The sequence below is a fragment of the Diabrotica virgifera genome, chromosome 3, assembly GCF_917563875.1.
Source record: "Diabrotica virgifera virgifera chromosome 3, PGI_DIABVI_V3a".
Classification (NCBI taxonomy): domain Eukaryota; kingdom Metazoa; phylum Arthropoda; class Insecta; order Coleoptera; family Chrysomelidae; genus Diabrotica; species Diabrotica virgifera.
Window position 1 is genome coordinate 99874269 of NC_065445.1, and position 19922 is coordinate 99894190.

At 32.5% G+C, this 19922-nt stretch overlaps 1 protein-coding gene across 3 annotated transcripts in view; it reads right to left on the minus strand.

Annotated features, from left to right (window-relative positions):
- LOC126881213 (prestin-like) overlaps positions 1 to 19922 on the minus strand; it is a 308541-nt gene that overhangs the window by 218787 nt on the left and 69832 nt on the right. The window contains exon 1 of one of the 3 annotated variants that reach the window (XM_050645321.1): positions 412 to 754. The exons of the other annotated variants lie outside the window; for them this stretch is intronic. Within the exon in view, the coding sequence (XP_050501278.1) occupies positions 412 to 455 (44 nt within the window). The 5' untranslated portion in view covers positions 456 to 754. Of the gene's footprint in view, positions 1 to 411; positions 755 to 19922 lie in introns of those variants that run through there. 3 annotated transcript variants of the gene reach the window in all.

Genomic DNA, 19922 nt, shown 5'->3' on the forward strand with positions numbered 1-19922 from the left:
GCGTGATTAGATTATGACAGAGTTATTTAGTACTGATTGGGATATAATGATTTATGATAAATGACAACATGATATTACAATTGATATCCTATAGCGTATAGATCTGTCTTAGATAACATAACAAGGATGACCAAATAAAAAATGTTTGGTAATTGTTTTAGTTCTGTAGAAGACCATGACTGTATTTTGACCATGATTTTCAATATAGAAGCCCAAATTTTAAAACTAATAATATATCATAAATTTTATTGGATACTATTAAGTACTTAATTATTTTGTATCTCTAGACAGTATCCCTAATAGAAGACAGAACAATTATTGAATTGTTGCTTTTCTCAGAAATAATCATTCACAATTTACTGATCGGCTTATGTAGTATAATATATAACTACTAATTTAGTTGTCACTTACTTGTTACTTCCAAAGTTTAAAAAATTCTTGTCTTTCAAACCCATGTCGAATAACAAAAATCACCAAAATATCCTAATCACTGTGCAACTATATGGTATCACATTCACGTCAACTTATTGTATTGCAAAACCGAATCGCAACTACTTGTTTTAAATTAATTTACTTAACATATACGATTAAAATGACCCTAATTTAAATTTCACTCAATATTTTATTTATAATCTTTTTCGTTATCTAGTTATTAGTAATAAAAGCTACGTACGCGGACAAACAACTACCAAGACTGTATTAGTCGAAACAAATGCCGAACGCGACTAAAGACACCTTGTATATACTCGTGGTTTTGATATGAATCGGAGGTGTAAAACATTTTTTCGATTGTTGATGATATTATTTATCACGGGTTATCTGCTAAATAATGTGTGATGTCGCGAAATTCATCTAATAGACCAGGGCATTTGGGAAAAATAAACAGATTTTTTACAGCACCTAGGGACGTAAACTTTTTTTATTATGTTCAGGATGACGGGAAAAAAACGTCTACAATAAAGAGATGGGTGGAAATGCATAACTGAATTTACAGTGAAACATTTTATGTTTCGTGGACCTTAAGAACGCATTTGACAGGGCCACATTAAAGGAAGTTATCCACTTGTTATACTCGAGAGAGGTACCTCTGGGAATAATTAAAACGATAGAAAACATCTACCAGAACAACACAATAAAAGTAAAAGTGGAAGATGAATTAACTAACCCAATTGAAGCCGGCAATCGGATAAGACAGGGGATTCCTTGAGTCCTTTATTGTTCAACCTGATCATGGACGAAATAATAAAAAAAATAAGGACTAAAAAAGGATACCAAATGGGAGAAAAGCTACTTAAAATAATCTGTTATGCGGACGATGCAATACTAATCTCTCAAAGTGAAGATGATTTACAACGTATGAGGCACCAATTAAACATGATAGCCAGAAAATTTAACATGTTAATTTCCTCAAAAAAGCCAAATTGCATGGTTATAACAGCAGATCCAATAAGAGGCATCACACTATCTAGCTACGGAAGGCTCGAAACAGAAGTGGAAGATCAAGTGAATAGAGCAAACAGAGCCGCAGGTTGCCTGAATGACACAATATGGAGAAATAAAAATATCGGAAAAGAAATGAAAGGCAGAATTTACAAAACAGTCATCCGACCAATAATGACATACGCGGCAGAAACACGACCCGACACAGACAGGACAAAAAGATGGCTCGAAACAGCGGAGATGAAAATCCTTCGAAAAGTCGATGGTAAGAATCTATGGGACAGAGCTAGAAGTACAGATATACGACGGAGATGCAAGGTGGATAACATTAATAACTGGGTAAGAAACAGAAGAATAGAATGGAATGACCACATAAGCCGAATGACAACAAATGGTGTAGTCAGGACAGCGAGAGACGGTTTCCCAATAGGAAGACGATCAGTGGGAAGGCCACGAAAACGATGGAACGACAACTTACTAGAGGCACATTGACAAACAGATAGAGTCATGTCTATACAAAAAGAAGAAGAAGAATTTACAGTGCATAAAATGCATCCAAAAGTGCATAAACATGTCATATTCAGTATATTAAGGACCAGATTTTCAGTCGAGGCTTTTTGGGGTTGCTTAACACGAATAGGCTATCAGGACTGACCCTGAAGCACCTGGTGCCCAGAGTCACTGCTAAGGCACGTCATATGACGTGCAAACATTGATGCAAACATATTACTCGGGAGGTTTTGAAGTCGCAGAACTCATCCCTGGAGCACCTGATGCCCAGGGTACTGCCAGGTCACGTCATGTTCTGGAGTTTCGAGGGTATTCGGCACTAATTTGATGCAAGTAGATTCCTGGGGGGTCTTTTGGGATTGTTGAGTATGATTATGACATAGGTGAAGCCCCCTGGAGTATCGGTTGTCTAGGGCGGATACAAATAAAAAAGAATATAATAATTAATACCGTTCTTAAAAACCAGCTCTTAATTTTTTTCAATCAAGAATTTGAATCGACCAAAAGTCAGTTAACGCTATCAAATAAATCACGCGCAAGTTTGCGGCGTCTCCAAGAAAATATATCATGCACTGTGAAGGGCTTCGATACTTAATAAAACGAACTTAATAAAATAAACATTATAGAAGTTTTCCAGAGACTTTCGGCCCTTGGTAATAATGTAATTGTTCTTTCTGCATTTACATTTTTCAAAAATACTTATTAGTTTTCTCAGGATTCGAAAAAAATGAATGAATTTAAATAGCATTGGACCAAGATTTTGCACGACCTCAAATTTGTATTCCTTAAACTGGGATATTCCTAAAAACGGGATTCTAATAATACACACAGTAAAAGTAAACCTTGAAATAACTACATGTGGATGTAGGTATGACTTTATATTATATTACAATCATTAATAATTTAGTGAAAAGATTGGTTGAAATGAAAATGTATAATACCCAAGTTCAAAAATATTTTTTGCCTTGGAACAGTTGTCAACTCGAAATACGAAACAACCGAAATAAGATCTAGAGTTGAAAAGGACATAGCAACATTTAACAACATGCATGAGAAATATTTTCACCCACTGCGACATAATATCTCTCCCACTAAAAATGCGGCTGCTAAAATGTTATTATTTCCGGTCTTGCTATATGGCGCAGAGGCCTGGACAATAATGGAAACATTAATGAAAAAGCTAGAGGCATTCGAGATGTGGGTGTACCCACGTATCCTCAAAATATCCTGGGCGACCAACACCAACGTACAGGTATTGCGTCGAATGGGAAAACAAAAAGAAATCTCTTTTACAATTAAGAAACGAAATCTTAAATATTTCGGTCATATCATGAGGCATGACAAATATCGTATACTCCAACTGATAACACAAGGTAAAATAGAGAGCAAACGCGGACCCGGAAGAAAAGACACTCATGACTTAACAACTTACGCCAATGATTTGGACAAAAATCGATCGAGTTATTCAGAAACGCCCCAAATGAAATTAAAATTGCCATGATGATAGCCAACGTCCACAACGGACAAGGCACATGAAGAAGAATAAAAATATTTTTAATACACCTAACCAAGGTAAAGTAATAACCAGCCAATGTATGTATACTTACAATATGCATGCATACAACTTTCTCTATTTTTTTTGTGGAGTATTAAGCATTTATTTTTTTAGCTTAAAGAAGACATGGAAAATTATATGGAATATACACTCAGTAAAGCTGTGGTAGATTTATTTTTTTACAAGATGCCAATAAATCATACACCATTGTTACATCTACACTACAGTCGGTAGTTTATACGAATCGGCTTTCTGAAAACCTTCTTCCATTTTATTTGTTTATTTTTGTAAAACCCTAAAATATGTCCTTACAAACAGTCTATCCACTTTAAACTAAACAAATTCACTATAAAACTCCACTTTAACCCTGATAAAACAAGAAGAGAACAAAATAAAATGACCTGAAACGTCAAACAGGTAAACAGTAACACTATGAGAATGGCGCGCGCTTGGGGTATGCAACTAGTGACGTCATGCCAATAGAGAAGCGTTCTTGAAATTTAAAATAATGCTAGATTTCTAATAAAGATTTTTTATAGAAAGGCTTTTTCAATTTTGTTGAAATTTTGGACAATTATTCCTAGGGTGTTTCTTAATCGTTTTACATGTTTGAAATGACTTTTTAATTTTTTGTGAACATCCCTATTGAATGGCCCGCGCGTTCGCCAGATTTGACCCCCTGTGATTTTGCCTTGTGGGGAGTACTCAAAGATAACGTTTTTGCCAATTTGAAGTTCTCCGTGCCAAAAGTCTGTAGAGAGACTTGTTTCACTGTGTATAAGCGTTGTCAAAAATGTATTGATGAAGGTGGTTTATATTTCGACCATAAAATGTAAAGTATGCACTTCTTTGTACATACTTATTTACAATAAACAATAAACTTTTTTTACTTCAGTTATTTTTGCTTTTATTAATAAACAAAACGGTTAACTGACTTTTGGTCATATTCAAATTCTTGGTCATATTTGGTATTAGAGGATATTACTTTACATTTACAATTAATTAACATATTTATGATTTATCACATTCATTTTCTTCTTCGTCTAAAAATTCCTCTTCGTCTTCGATAGTGCCACTGTCCTCAACATTTAGAACGATGGAGTTGGAGCCAGTGGCGTGCTGGCCATATAAATGAATCGGTGCAATCACCGAGAGGCCGCGGCCTCTTAAGGCCGGTCAAATAGGTTTTCACAAAAATTTTTAGATGTAACAAAAAATATTTTTTTAATTTCTAATCGGATGTTAATTTTGCTAATAATATTAATAAAACATTTAAAAAATATTCTTTTTTTAATTGTGAAATACAGTTTAAATAAATAGTCTATATATATAGACTCTATAGTCTATATATTCTGCGGAAGAGGTGGGCAGATGATATCAAACAAGTCGCGGGCAAGCAGTGGATGAGAATTGCCAAGAGTAGAAATCGATGGAAGCAAATGGAAGAGGCCTATGTCCAGCAGCTCTGACGAACACAGGCTGAAGAAGAAGTCTATATATGTACATAAATAGATTGCTACAGATAATATTATTTATTTTCATACATACAAGTATATTTATGGTTTTCCAATTTCCTTCAAACATGTTAACATGTATGTACTCTGCAGAATTAAAAAATGGAAAAACGTCTTGCTCATTTTTGACCGAATTATTAAAAGTATCTAAAAACGATTTGATGAAGACAAATCAAATCGTTTTATGATGATATAAGCACTCTACATCCTAGAAATTTTGATATAATAAAAAAATTGTATACCTTTGATGGCATTTAAATCATTTATGAAAAATTAAGAAAGTTTTATCCTACCATATCTGCGACTGCAATTAGAGAAGAACTCATGGATTTTGCTGATAAATGGATTGTATTAAAAATAGGATTTTGCAAAATACTGAGATTATAGAAGATGGAGGTAATGATGAATATGTTCAGCCTACAGAAAATATGAAGGATGATATTATTAATCCAAGTGATAATGAACATGAAGTAACCAATGACAATGTTGATATCGTGAAAACCTCACCTCCGTGTGGTACTAAAAAGTGTAAAGATTGTATAGCTTGCTGTTACGCTGTTTTGCTTAAGTACAACTTACATCAGTGTGCTTATCCAAATTTAAATAGTATAATGTAAAGCATTTATTAACTCTTTCAGTGACACAAGTATCTTGCGAAAAAAGCTTTTCAACATTGAAATACATAAAAAATCGGTTAAGAAGTACTTTAACACAAGATCACTTTTATGCTAAATGCTAATGGCTATAGAAAAATAAGCTTTGTATGAGCTTGAAATTATTGATCGAGAGTTAAGTAATTATTTTATAAAATAATTGCAAAAAAATATTTAGATTATTGCGTTGTATTAACATTTTAAATATTGTTAAATTAAAGTATTTGCACTGTACTTGCATTTGTACTCTAATTGCTTTACTAAAATGCAACTTAATACATAATTGAAAAATTCTCAATTTTATTTTACTTGTACCTTAATTACATCAAATTCATATTATGGAAATTATTCATTTAGGAAATTATGGTTTCTGCCTTACCTACTGCATACAATATTGTCATACATGTCAATTATTATTCTTAAATGACAAAATATAACAAACTAAGAAAAACATCATTGAATTCAAAGTTTTAAATAATTTATATTTTTGTTTTTTTAAATACCGAATAAAACGTCCTGATAATAGAAGGTAAAACGAGGATGGGAGGCGGCTTTTCTATAAGATCACCGGGCCGATTGAAAAATTCCGGCACGCCACTGGTTGGAGCAATTGCTTCTTAAAACTTTATTTCTATTGTAGAATTTTTTCCTGACGTCATTCTGACTACAATGCAAAAAGTTGCAAGTCTCTAGGTGCTGTATTTAAAAATAGATTTATTCCGTTTTTTTTTTGTTCTAAATGCACTGGTCTATAACCAACGTTGATAAATATCCTTTTTCTACGAGCGTGCAAAAATGTCTCCTTTCGCGCACGCATTTTAGTTTAGAAAGTTTCACTTTTCCGCACGCGTGTTACTTTTCCGCAAGCGTGTTACTTTTCCACACGCTCTTTTTACTTTTCCGCACGCGTGTTAATTTAGATATGTTAATATGGCCTTAAAGTAGTTATAATACATGCAATAAACTAATATTTAGATATTATTTACTAATTTATTTCAAATATATCTTATTGTGTTCCTGTTTTAATGAAATTAACGCGATTATTTCATTCATAGGAGATTCTGACCAATAGAAAGCTACAGAAATCTGAATTAAATCGATAATTTTTGATAATCTCCCGTCGTTAAGTATATTACGTCAGATGCCCTTCGTTGCTACGAAAAAATACATTCAGTAACATTAATGACAATTAATGTTTTAAAAATTATAAAAGTGATGACTTTCAATCGTCAAATATTTATAAAAACTGTGTGTTTAATGGTACTTACATAAATAAATTACAATAAAATTTTGGTTTTGAACAGTTTTATTCATGAAATAATCGCAACAAATTGCACTCGACCTCTAAAATTAATATAGAATTTTTGCTCTCGTGACACTTTGACATAATTTCACTCGCCTTCGGCTCGTGAAATTAAAATTGTCAAAGTGTCACTCGGGAAAAATTCAATAATTTCAGAGCTCTTGTGCAATTACTACTGACAATTCGATGAAATAAAATTATTTTGACATAATATTCGAAAGTCAAATCGGTAGACAATAACAGTCGTTTTAAGTCATCGTTATGGAAACCAAGATCGTCGTCATGCTAACTAATTATATTGAAAGTTTGGTTTTGACAACCTTGCCAAAAAATTAATTTGTGTATGTATTTTCATATTAAGTAAATTAATTGATTAAGTTTTGGTAATTTTTTAAAGACTCTTAGAAAAAAAAAGTTCCTAACTCTTGCAGAAAGTCCCTTTTCCGCACTCGACTGCTTGCCGAACTCCCGCTTCGCGTCGTTCAGCAAACTGCAGGCACGTGCGGAAAAGGATGACTTTCTGCACTTGTTAGGAAAATAACTGTTTTAATCTAATTGCACGTATAATACTCTGATATGTCAAAGAGAATCATTATTATTTTGTATCATTATTTGTTTCGCAACTATTATAACCAAATGTAAGGATAATATGTATCTTTTTGTTAATATAAAAATGCAGCTAAGTCAATGATAAGATACCATTTAAACTTCATTTAAATGGTATCTTGCAAATGCAAACAGGGTGGATTTTTGTAATGTGTCTGACACAGAAAGATGAAGAAAGATTGGGGATCCTAGAGAAAAAAAATATTCGGAAATAGCAGACGAATGAGAAGACATCGTAAGATTTATCAAGACACAGAGGCTCAGATGGATGGATAGAAAGAAAACGTTCGATGCAGTTATCAAGAGAATCATCAAATCGAATCCAGTATCTGGCAAACCACGAGGAAGACCCAAAACCAAATACTTTTATAGTAGGTATATCCTCATCATCGTGTAGCAAATGAAGGGCAACACAAAATAATTTTAATAACAGATGTGTTAAGTATAACTGAGGCAATACTTGAATGATATTGATTGTAAATATTTTTCATTTATTTATCAACATTCACAGTAAACCATGTTGGATCAATAATTGCTAATCATAATACTTTGTTATTCAAATCAAACTTACTCAAAAAGTGATGAAATTGTAGGTGATAATAATCATGGAGTCTTTTTTAATTGTAGCTAATCGAATTGCCTCTAAAATACATCTCAATAGTAACAAGTAAAATTGAAAGAGATGCAAAAGGAATCTTATACACACACTTCAATTAACGTCAATTATTTCGCAATTATTAAATAAAACGAGAATAATCAGATATACACGTGTACGAATATTTATTTGAATGGTTAAATATCATGTTTTTATTTAGCTTAATGCCTCGACAACTAATGGCCATTGGAATGGTACAGTTGATTTTGCAATCAGATACCTAGTAAGTAAAGTGTGTCTGTTGAGTAAATGTCTTGTTACTTTGAAAAGTCGACTTTATTGTTTTTAAAAAGAGACGCTAATTCTATCCGAACGTCTGCGGTCCCTCTGGTGAGTACTGATCCCACAAGGATTAAAACTTACATCAAATTGTATACACAAGTGAAAATAGTTTCTAGTATGCTTTCTCGAGTATGTGTGAATGTGCAAAGAACAGAAAAAATAAGTTGAGGGAGTGATGAAGGGTATAATGAAAGAGTAGTTTATAAAATTAACACCAAATGTTCTCCACTTAAAAAAAGGTTTGTTAACAGTAAAAGCCTTGACTAATGTAGACCAACGAAGCTGGGATAAATAGAGCAAAGGCCGTTAGTGAGTTATTGAAAACTATTTCAATCAGAAAAATGTCATATATATAGCATGCTCTTAGAGGAGACCGGTACAGAAACTTTGAGCTTATCATAAAATGTGAAATTAAGAGAAGCAGAGGAATTTAAAGGAAGCAGATGTCATGGCTCAAGAACATTCTCGATTGTACAGAATACGCAGTGCGGAACAACTATTTTGATTAGCTGAAGACCGTGAACAACTCACCAATTTAATTTCCAAAATTAGAGGGACGTAATGCGGTACCAAAAAAGAAGACTAAATGGAAAATTTAGGAAATAGTATGCAGTCAGTTTGAAGTTGTTCCAAAACATTAGAAGTATACCCAAATATGTAGAACGATTCCCCTATTTTACTACCTTCTGAATAGTTAAACAATTAACAAAAAAAAGGTACGTTATAATACTGGTGCAGTTAATTACGGTACATCCATTAGATTGATATAAGTACCTTATTACAAAATCTCTTAGTTTTAACACAATCTCAAGTTTGAGATCCAAAATATCATTTTGTGTAACCAGTCTAATTAAAAAAAAACTGGTCATTAAATTTATCTGTAGAAGATATAGTCATTAAAGTTGACAGTGTCCTACTCACTCATTAAAACTGTAAGTTATCTGGAGGCACGTCTGACTACAGGGGTCCATCCATGTTAAAGGATCAACAAACCCTATTGCTTCATCTACCATCGCTAAATAACAGATAACAGCCTACAGCTTTTCCTAGCAAAAATCAGGCTATAATTTTTCAATCAGTGGATACTGTAAAATGATACTATGTATGCCATTTCACTACGAACATTTATACAACCTAAAAATACCGGGTGTCCACTTATATTTTCCCCCATTTTAACTGCCTATAACTTCTAGACGGCTCAAGATAGAAATATGCGGTTTTCGCTGAAATGTTTTATTTTAGTAAAAGTTTTGTCTGAATTTATTGAATTTTTTATATCGCTTTCAAATACGAAAAAAAAATGGCGGATTTATGAGAAAAAACGTTATTGACTTTTTTTTAATGGAACACCCAGTATATTTTTTTGTAAATTGAAAGAATGGTCCTTCACCTATCCAGCGATATAAAGGTTTTCAAAATCGGTTGTCAAATCACTGAGTAATTAATTTTTAAAATGAGAGGTGCAACATGGATATCACATACTAACTAAGCAAATTGATATTATGTTATGTGATTTCCACATTGCATCTCTCATTTTAAAAATGAATTGCTCGGCCATTTGATAACCGATTTTAAAAAATTTTATATCGCTGGATAGGTAAATGAACGTTTTTTCAAGTTTTTAGGTAAGTGACCATTTTTTATATCGCTTTTAAATACAAAATGGCGGAATTTTGAAAAAAAAACGTTGTTGACTTTTTTTATTAAAACACCCAGTATATTTTTCCGTAACTTGAAAAAATGGTCATTTACCTATCCAGCGATATAAAAATTTTTAAAATCGGTTATCAAATGGCTGAGCAATTAATTTTTAAAATGAGAGCTGCAATGTGGAAATCACATAACAAAATATCAATTTGCTTATAATGTTATTTAGGTATGTGATATCCACGTTGCACCTCTCATTTTAAAAATTAATTACTCAGTGATTTGACAACCGATTTTGAAAAACTTTATATCGCTGGATAGGCGAATGACCTTTCTTTCAATTTACAAAAAAATATACTGGGTGTTTCATTAAAAAAAAAATCAACAACGTTTTTTTCAAAAATCCGCCATTTTTTTTCGTATTTGAAAGCGATATAAAAAATTCAATCAATTTAGACAAAACTTTTACTAAAATAAAATATTTCCGCGAAAACCGCATATTTCTATCTTGAACCGTTTAGAAGTTATAGGGAGTTAAAATGGGGGAAAATATAAGTGGACACCCGGTATAATATTCTGGTTAGAAATGTCTAATAGTCCAGTTTGCATCTACCTTTCAAGTAAACAAATGATGGATAATGCCCTGAACTTTCATGGATAAATTAAAATTAGAAAAAATGTTCTTAAAGCGAGAAGGCTTTCTTACGACGGGACGTGGACGGAACGGCGGTCTTAAGGAGCACGTTGAAGTATCTCGTGATATGAAAATCACTGGCTAGTTTATAATACAACGGGACGGAACGACAATGGGGACGTGTTCCGTCTATTGTTTCACGCCCCGTACCGTCCACATCCCGTTCTATGGAAAATTAGCCTTAAGGCTGATTTATGTTAGGAAGGGGCGAGCACGATTCATGCCGTAGAACAATAGAAAGCGCACCTCCTCGGCACTCCCCGGTGTCGCCCCGTTCCTTTGTATAATAAAGTAACTAATGCTTTTCATAGCAGACAATTCTTCTACGTGCGTCGTAAGACAGCCGTGCCGTCCACGTCCCCGTCGTAACATAAATCCTCCCTTAAGGCTGTTTTATCTTAAGGCGAGGCGCCCATTGAGGTGGAATGGCCGTGGCCCGTGGCGTGGTATTGGCTATTAGAGATGGTTCGGCCAGCTATTTTGATATAGCAGTTGCTTTTTTATTTTTCATTATTCAACATTTTCAAGATGATATGAGAAAAGCAAAATCATATTTGTTTGTTTTGTTTGAAAAAGCATTGTTGTTGGTATTTAATGTGAACATATAAATAATAATTGTTACTAAAATAATACATTTAAGTACGAACATTTTTGAAAAGTTTAAACACAGAATGAAATATTACATTATTGCCGAGGGACAAAAGTCCCTTAGAATAAACAAAAATTTTCTTTAGAGTGATATATATTTAAAATTAAATATCACACTCAATTTTCTCTTTTTTTTTCGCCCCTGTAACTTTTTATTAAAATAAACATTATAGAATTCCTCAGAGACTTTTGGATCCTCGGTAATACTGTAGTCTTGTATTCTGCGTTTAAATGTTTCAAAAACACTTATTAGTTTTCTCAGGATTCGAAAAAAATGAATGCATTTAAAAATAATTCAAACGAAATTTTGCGCCTACGCTCTCAAAAAGGATTAAAGTATTATATATTTTTGTAATCAGTATTTCAAAGGCTTTTAAATGAGGTGTCACATTATGTACTTTCCTATTTAAAAAAAAATCAAAGATGTGGCTGTCACCTGAAGAGAAAACAAACTTTGGAAAACTGTATGTTCTACACTACTCACGTACTTTTTAATACTATTTTACTTGATGTTATTAATTAGTAATGTGCAGGGCATTGCTATATATTTCATTTGGAGCAATTTCCGAACTGGAAGTTTAATTTTACCTCCAAATTCAAATCTTTCCAATTCAATTTCTAATAATATTGTGGCTTATTCTCAGTTAACAAAAGTAATTGGACTTCGTAAGTCCTAGGTTTTCACCCAAACTAATCGAAAGTAGAACTGAAAGTCGATATTTGAACGCTTCGTGTAACTTTGCGTCGATCGATATACGATTTTACTAATTTTGAGTCATTTTGACTAAACTTTGCGTTATCAATATTTAAACAGAAATGACTTCAAAACAGGAACTAAAGATTAAAAGTCAACTTTTCAATACGCTTCGATTGTTGTGTTACATATACTATTTCTGCGACTATAGCGGCAATTCTGGTTAGAACTTTTTAAGCGGAAATGATAAAAAAACCAAAACCAAAATGTTTTCTCATTTTGCTAAGGCACGTCGAATGATATATCGCTTATACTATTTCGGTGACTTTAGAACAGTTCATACGTTTGCAACTCTAAAACCGGAAGTCCGATGTCAAATGTCTCATCTTTAATACCATCCTTTGGTTATATGCCTTCATTCGGCACTTCATTTGTCATTCTATCTGTATTAATAATGGAGGAGTTGTATTCGCGGACGGAAAGACAGATGAACAGACAGTGATGGAACCGAAAGTATATATTTATTCTCTTCTTGCAAAGTGACGTCGAATAATATATCACGTGTACTATTCCGGTGACTTTAAAACAGTACTTCTGGTCGCAATTCTAAAACCGGAAGTCCTAGGTAAAATTTCGCACATTTATTACCATCCTTGGATTATAAGCTTTCATTCGACACCTCAACTGTTATTCTATCTGGTATAGTGACGGATCAGTTATATTCGCAGTCGGACGGAAAGACGGATAGACAGCCTAGGTCAAATTTCTCACCTTTAGTACCATCCTTGTATTATAAACTTTCATGTGACATCTCATTTGTCATTCTACCTGGTATAATGGCGGAGGAGTTATATTTGCGGTCGGACGGACCGACGGAGACCGCCTCGGTCAAATATCTCACCTTTAGTACCATCCTTGGATTATAAGCTTTCATTTGAGACCTCATTTGTAATTCTACCTGGTATAATGACGGAGGAGTTATATTCGCGGTCGGACGGACCGACGGACAGACAGCCTACGTCAAATACCTCACCTTTAGTACCATCCTTGGATTATAAGCTTTCATTTGATACCTCATTTGTAATTCTACCTGGTATAATGACGGAGGAGTTATATTCGCGGTCAGACGGACCGCCGGACAGACAGGATACGTCAAATATCTCACCTTTAGTACCATCCTTGGATTATAAGCTTTCATTTGACACCTCATTTGTCATTCTAGCTGGTATATTGACGGAGTAGTTGTGATTACAGACGGACAGACAGACAGACGGACGTGGGTAATTCAAAGTTTTCACATTTTTTCAAAATTGGGTGAAAACAAAAGTAAATTTAAATAAACAGTACGACCATATAAATGTTACAACCACCATGTATTTTGTTATATTGTTTTTGTCAGTTCAAAAAATATCCGTACTTAGATGTATTTTTGTTTTGACAATAATTATAATTATTTATATTATTTATATGTTCTCATTAAATGCCAACAAAACTGCTTTTTGAAACAACAAATATTATTTTGCTTTTCTTATATCAACATGAATACGTTGAATAATGCTGAAAAAGCAACTGCTGTATCAAAATAGCGAGTCGGCCACCTCTACTCAATACCACGCCACGGGCCACGGCCATTCCACCTCAGTGGGCGCCTCGCCTAAGATGGGGCGCGAAGAGTACGTGCTGTAGAACAATAGAAAGCGTACGTCCCCGGTGTCACCCCGTTCCGTTGTATGATAAACTAGCCAAAGCATTTAATATCAGACCATTCTTCAACGTACTAAGACAACCGTGTCGTCCACGTCTCCGTCCTAACTTCTAAAGCTTCTAATCTGTTTATATTACCTCGTTTCGAGTGTCCAGCTCTCAGGGCCGTGCCGTGCTATGATACGGCGAGGCAGTCGCATCAGGCGGCATCACAAGGGGGGCGGCATAATCAGCAAAATAAAAAAAATTGTCAGATTATGTAAAAATGTTGTCAAAAACTACAGAAAAAATGAAAAGTTACAGACAATATGGCTAATGATCAAATGAAAATTTAATGAAATTGCAGACAATTTGGATATAATTTCCGAATTTCCAGCTGAAAATGAAATTCGTGCCAGGAGAAAAAAGCGTTTATTTGACTACCAAAAATCTGTAGACGAGCTCTTAACAGATGAAGCTAAATTTAAAATAAATTTGTTCATCTATATTTTAGACATTGCCGTTAATTCTGTGATTGTTCGATTTTCGCTTCTAGAAACTCATCATAAAAATTTTAAATTTTTATATATTTTTAAATTGAGGTAAATAGATGATGAAACAGTAGAAAAATATTGTATGAATTTTCATTCAATACTTTCAATAGAAAAAGAAAAAAAATGAGGATATAAACATCTTCTAGCTAGAAGAATTGCGTGATATATTTGAAATTATACCATATTCCATGAAACCTTTAGAGGTTTTGTGCTATCTGTGCCAAAATGACCTAATTTATTTACACCCAAATATAGTTGTAAACTAGGAATTTTATTAACGCTCCCTGTATGGGTATCTAGAGAGGAAAGAAGATTTTCAAAACTAAAACTATTTACGAAGCTCCATAAGACAAACAAAACTAAAAAATTTAGCACTTATTTCAATAGAGTTCTCTCTAACTGCTAGTAGACCAGTAAGGATCTGCGAAAAAACGTCTATTTTTGGATGTGAGAGGTGGCATTCGGATTTTTGCAGATAAAGTTAGGTGACACCTTCAGTAATAATAATTGACTTATGCTCCTTCTCAAATATGCCCGGAACATTAATAAAAAAATTAAAATATTTAAAAATTTCGAAAAACATCGATTTTTTCTGCTTTCTTTGCTTATAACTTTAAAACGATTCGTTTTGGAACAAAGTCGTATATCATAGAAATAAAATAAAGATAATTGAATTTTGTATGATACGACTGGTAAAAAATGTCTTAAGCACCTTTTCTGCAATATAGCAATAAATACAAAATAAGGGGGCAAAATAAGTCTGTTGTTATTCAATATTTTTTAACCACTTTGGTGGCACTTTGAACCTTAGTAATTCGCTTAGGAAATTATTTGTAACATACTTAAATTGTGTACCAAATTTCATTAAAATTGACCTAATAAATTTTGCATAATAAATTTGCAATCTAAATGTTTTTAAAAACGTTCAAATTTTTTAAAATCTTTCTGAACAAAAAGTAGACCATTTAGAAGTTGGCTAATTTTTTTACATATAAAGAGGTGCTCTACCTATCAATACACTTTACAGAATTAAAATCGGATTATTTAAGGGGCCTCAGCAATGTTTTAAATGTATAAACAATTTTTTGGCTTATAAACAAATAGCTTTGTTTAATAATAAAAAAAATTATTTTTTAGCAATGCAAATAATTAAAACACTGGTATAATTTGACTTAAACTTTCAAATGCTGTCAGCAGAATTGCTATTTTATTTTTTTAAATCAAACTTTATTCACGTTCAAAAATTGCAATTTCCCGATTTTTTGAAAGTTCCACCGCGTTTATCTCGAAAACTATCCATCCTACGAAAAAACTTGTAAGAACATTTTTTGCTTAGAATTACCCAAGTAATACAAAAAAAATGTTTTATTTTGCGAAAAATCGATGTTATGTAATTCCTCAAGTTCTTTGTTTATAACAATCTTATCGACATCCGGATCAACTGTTACCCAAAAAATTCGTGTTATACGGGTCAAAATACATAAAAAAAACTTGGGTAAGTCCATCTAAATAAAGGAGCCCGTAGCACCCCCTCCTGGCCATAGCACTAATTTGTTTATAAGCCAAAAAATTGTTTATAACTTTAAAACATTGCTGAGGCTGCTTAAATAATCCGATTTCAATTCTGTAAAGTGCATTAGATAGGTGGAGTACTTCTTTATATGTAAAAAATTGACAAATCTTTGTATGTTCTAGTTTTTGTTGTGCAAGATTTTTTTAATTTTTTAAAAAAAGTTTAGATTGCAAAATTATTATGCAAAATCTAGAAGTCAATTTTAATGAAATTTGGTGTACGGTTTTAGCACATTACAAAAATTTTCTAAGCGAATTAGGAAGGTTCCAAGTGTAACCTAAGTGATGGAAAATCATTGAATAAGGACAGGCTTGTTTTGCCCCCTTATTTTATATTTATTGCTATTTTGAAGCAAGGGTGATAAATTAAGACATTTTTAACCAATCGCATCTGATAGAAAATTTAATTATCTTTGTTTTATTCCCACACGACTTTGTTCTAAAATGAGTAGTTTTTAAGTTATAAGCAAAAAAAGTAGAAAAAAAAACGAAATTTTTTGAAAATTTTAAATATTTTATTATTTTTATTAATGTTCCGGGGATATTTGAGAAGGAGCATAATTCAATTATTATTAACGAAGTTATCACCCAACTTTATCCGCAAAAATCTGAATGCCACCTCTCACATCCATCTAAAAACAGATCCTTACTGGTCTATAGACCTATCTATCCCAACTAGACTACACCAATCTTATTGACGAGTTTGCCAAAATTAAAATCAGAAGGATATAATTATAATTTATGTAAATGTTACTTAAGAGCATAGGCGCAAAATTTGCTTGCAATGCTATTTAAATGCATTCACTTTTTTTCAAATCCTGAAAAACTAATAAATATTTTTGAAAAATTTAAACACAGATTGAAAGATTACATTATTACCGAGGGCCGAAAGTCCCTTACAATAAACAAAAGGTTTCTTTTGAATAAGATATTTCAAATAAAAAATTACACTCAATTTTCTCTTACTTTTCAGCCTGTATTTTATTCAAATAAACATAAAGGTTTCAGGGACTCTCGGCCCTCGGTAATGTATACTTTTATTCTACATTTAAATTTTTTAAAAATACTAATTAGTTTTCTAAGGAATCTCAAAAAAATAATGCATTTCAAAAGCATTGTAGGCAAATTTTGCGCATACCCACTTAATTTAGTGTTAATACATAATTTCATTTAATTTAAAATATGTTTTGTTTTTAAAATAAAAGTTCTGAAGCTATTTTCTTGTGGCATTTTTGCAATTACCTAACTAGTTTTGATGGGAAATAAGCCAAAATTTTATTTAAAAAAATGATTTTATTAACGTTTCGACGCCCAAATCGGGTGTCGTCAAAATACAAAAAATATTAATCTTTTTATTAATATTAATAAAAATATTAATAAAAATTAATGTAATATTAATAAAAATATTAATATTTTTTGTATTTTGACAACGACACCCGATTTGGGCGTCGAAACGTTAATAAAATCATTTTTTTAGTAAAATTGTGACTTATTTCCCATCAAAACTAGTTAAAATAAAAGTTGTCGTACATTTTGTGTAGTTTCTACATAAAAAAAATAAAAATTTCAATTTTAAGGGGCGGCATTTCAAAGACTTGCATCATATTGAAAATATGTACCGCACGGCTCTGCAGAACTCTGAATATGTTAGTACCTTGCTGAATTTTATAAAAGCTTTTCGAGATTGCTCAATGCGACTTCGCTTTCCGATGCCGTCTTCAAAAAGCCACTTTCCCACGTATTTAAATTTGCTCACTCTTTCAATGAACTTGGTATTCAGTGTTATGGTGGAGTTTTCAAGTGCATTCAAGTTTCTGGAGATGATCATGAATTTGATCTTTTTGGTATTAATCTCTGATCCCATTCACTTAATGTATTCTCCGATTATACGCTGTGAGCTCGTACGTAGAGGGGATATTTACAAATTCGCGAGCGCCAGTAGTGGCAAGTCTGTAAACGTTTACCGGAAATTTGACATAAATGTCAAAGTGATTAATTTAAAATTAAAAGTAAAAACTTTAATTATAAAAAATATTAGTTGGTCAAAGCTGTGGTATATATTTTTACCTTAAATATATTTACGTTTTAAATACTGAATTTAAGTTTTTTTAATGTTCCGTAATATCGTTGATTGAAATAAACGGTAATCTTAGCGCCATCTACACGATAATTGTGAAAGTATCCGAAGTAAGAAATTCATATTTTATCAATAGAACGTCAAAATGATTAGCAAAATCTTAAAAAAATCGAGTACAATTTTATTAATTTTTTGCGTTGTAAATATTAAGCGATAACAATTAAATAATAAATTTAAAAATTACCGGTGAAAGTTGAATTAGTAATCCGCCAGGAGCGCCACCAGCGAAGCTCAGAGCCTATACGCTCTGAGCTTCGCTGGTGTCGCTCCTAGCGGTTACTAATTCAACTTTCACCGGTAATTTTTAAATTTATTATTTAATTGTTATCGCTTAATATTTACAACGCTAAAAAGTAATTAAATTGTAATAGATTTTTTTAAGATTTTGCTAATCATTTTGACGTTCTATTGATGAAATATTAATTTCTTACTTCGGATACTTTCACAATTATCATGTAGATGGCGCCAAGATTAATATATAATTACATATTACAGAACATTAAAAAACGCAAATTCAGTATTTAAAACGTAAGTATATTTAAGGTAAAAATATATACCACAGCTTTGATCAACTAATATTTTTTATAATTAATGTTTTTAATTTTAATTTTAAATTAATCACTTTGACATTTATGTCAAATTTCCGGTAAACATTTATAGACTTGTCACTACTGGCGCTCACGAATTTATAAATATCCCCTCTACGTACGAGCTCACAGCGTATAGTGACTATTTCACTCATCTTAAAATTTTCACATAATCTGACCAATCACAAACCAAAGACAGCTTGTGTTATCGCGAAAACACCAACTGTCTTTCAATTCTGATTGGTCTATCAGCTTCGTGTTTTCAACGACGTAACCATGGATACCGATCGCAAAGTAAAGTTTGACGTTTGCCAAAAAAATTATTGTAGCTGTATACGTCAAAATGAGTCGTTTCGGTGGTACTTCAAACGAAGTTATAAACCAAAACATTGAAGAAAATATACCGAGTAACACAAGAAAATCTAAATCTTATATATGGAGACAATTTATGATGTTCTGTGTGGATCTCAACTACAAATTAGATGCAGAAAATAACAACGAAAGACTAGCATTCATTCTAAAAGACTGAGCCTTCAACATGCGAAAAATTGATGGTAGTGATTACAAGGAGAGTGTTATTAAAACCATATGGAACACTACTGCAAAATTGGTACAAGAAAAATATTTCTGTGAGTATCAGAGACATATTGATCCCTTCAAAGATATAACCTTCAAGGAAGCGAGAGCGGCTCGTGATAGTAAGAGAAAATTGTTGCAAACTGTACCCGATAAAAGGAAAATGAGTTCTGTCGCTATGACTTCGGATGAATATAAAAATATGTGCTTACAATGGGACGAAGACACGCCAGAGGGACTCCAAAAGAAGTTTTTTCATATAGCTGCCGTAGAATTAGCTTGGAGAGGTAACGAAGCAAGTTTTTCCATGTTACATTTTTTCAAGGAAGAGACTAACAACAAAGGCTGTTTAACAAACAGAATTGCATATAACCCGATATTCTCCAAAACCCGCCAAGGTGGTGATAAAAACTGTGCAGATAATAAATGGCTTACTCAAAATTTGAAGAATCCTGAAATGTGTCCTGTGAGATTATAACGGAAACTTATATCGAAAAGGGAAACTATTACCAATGATAGACTTTTTCTGACTGTGAATGGCAAGTGGAATAAATATAATAATAGTAATTGGTACAAGAATTGTCCTATTGGTATTAATACAATATCCAAATG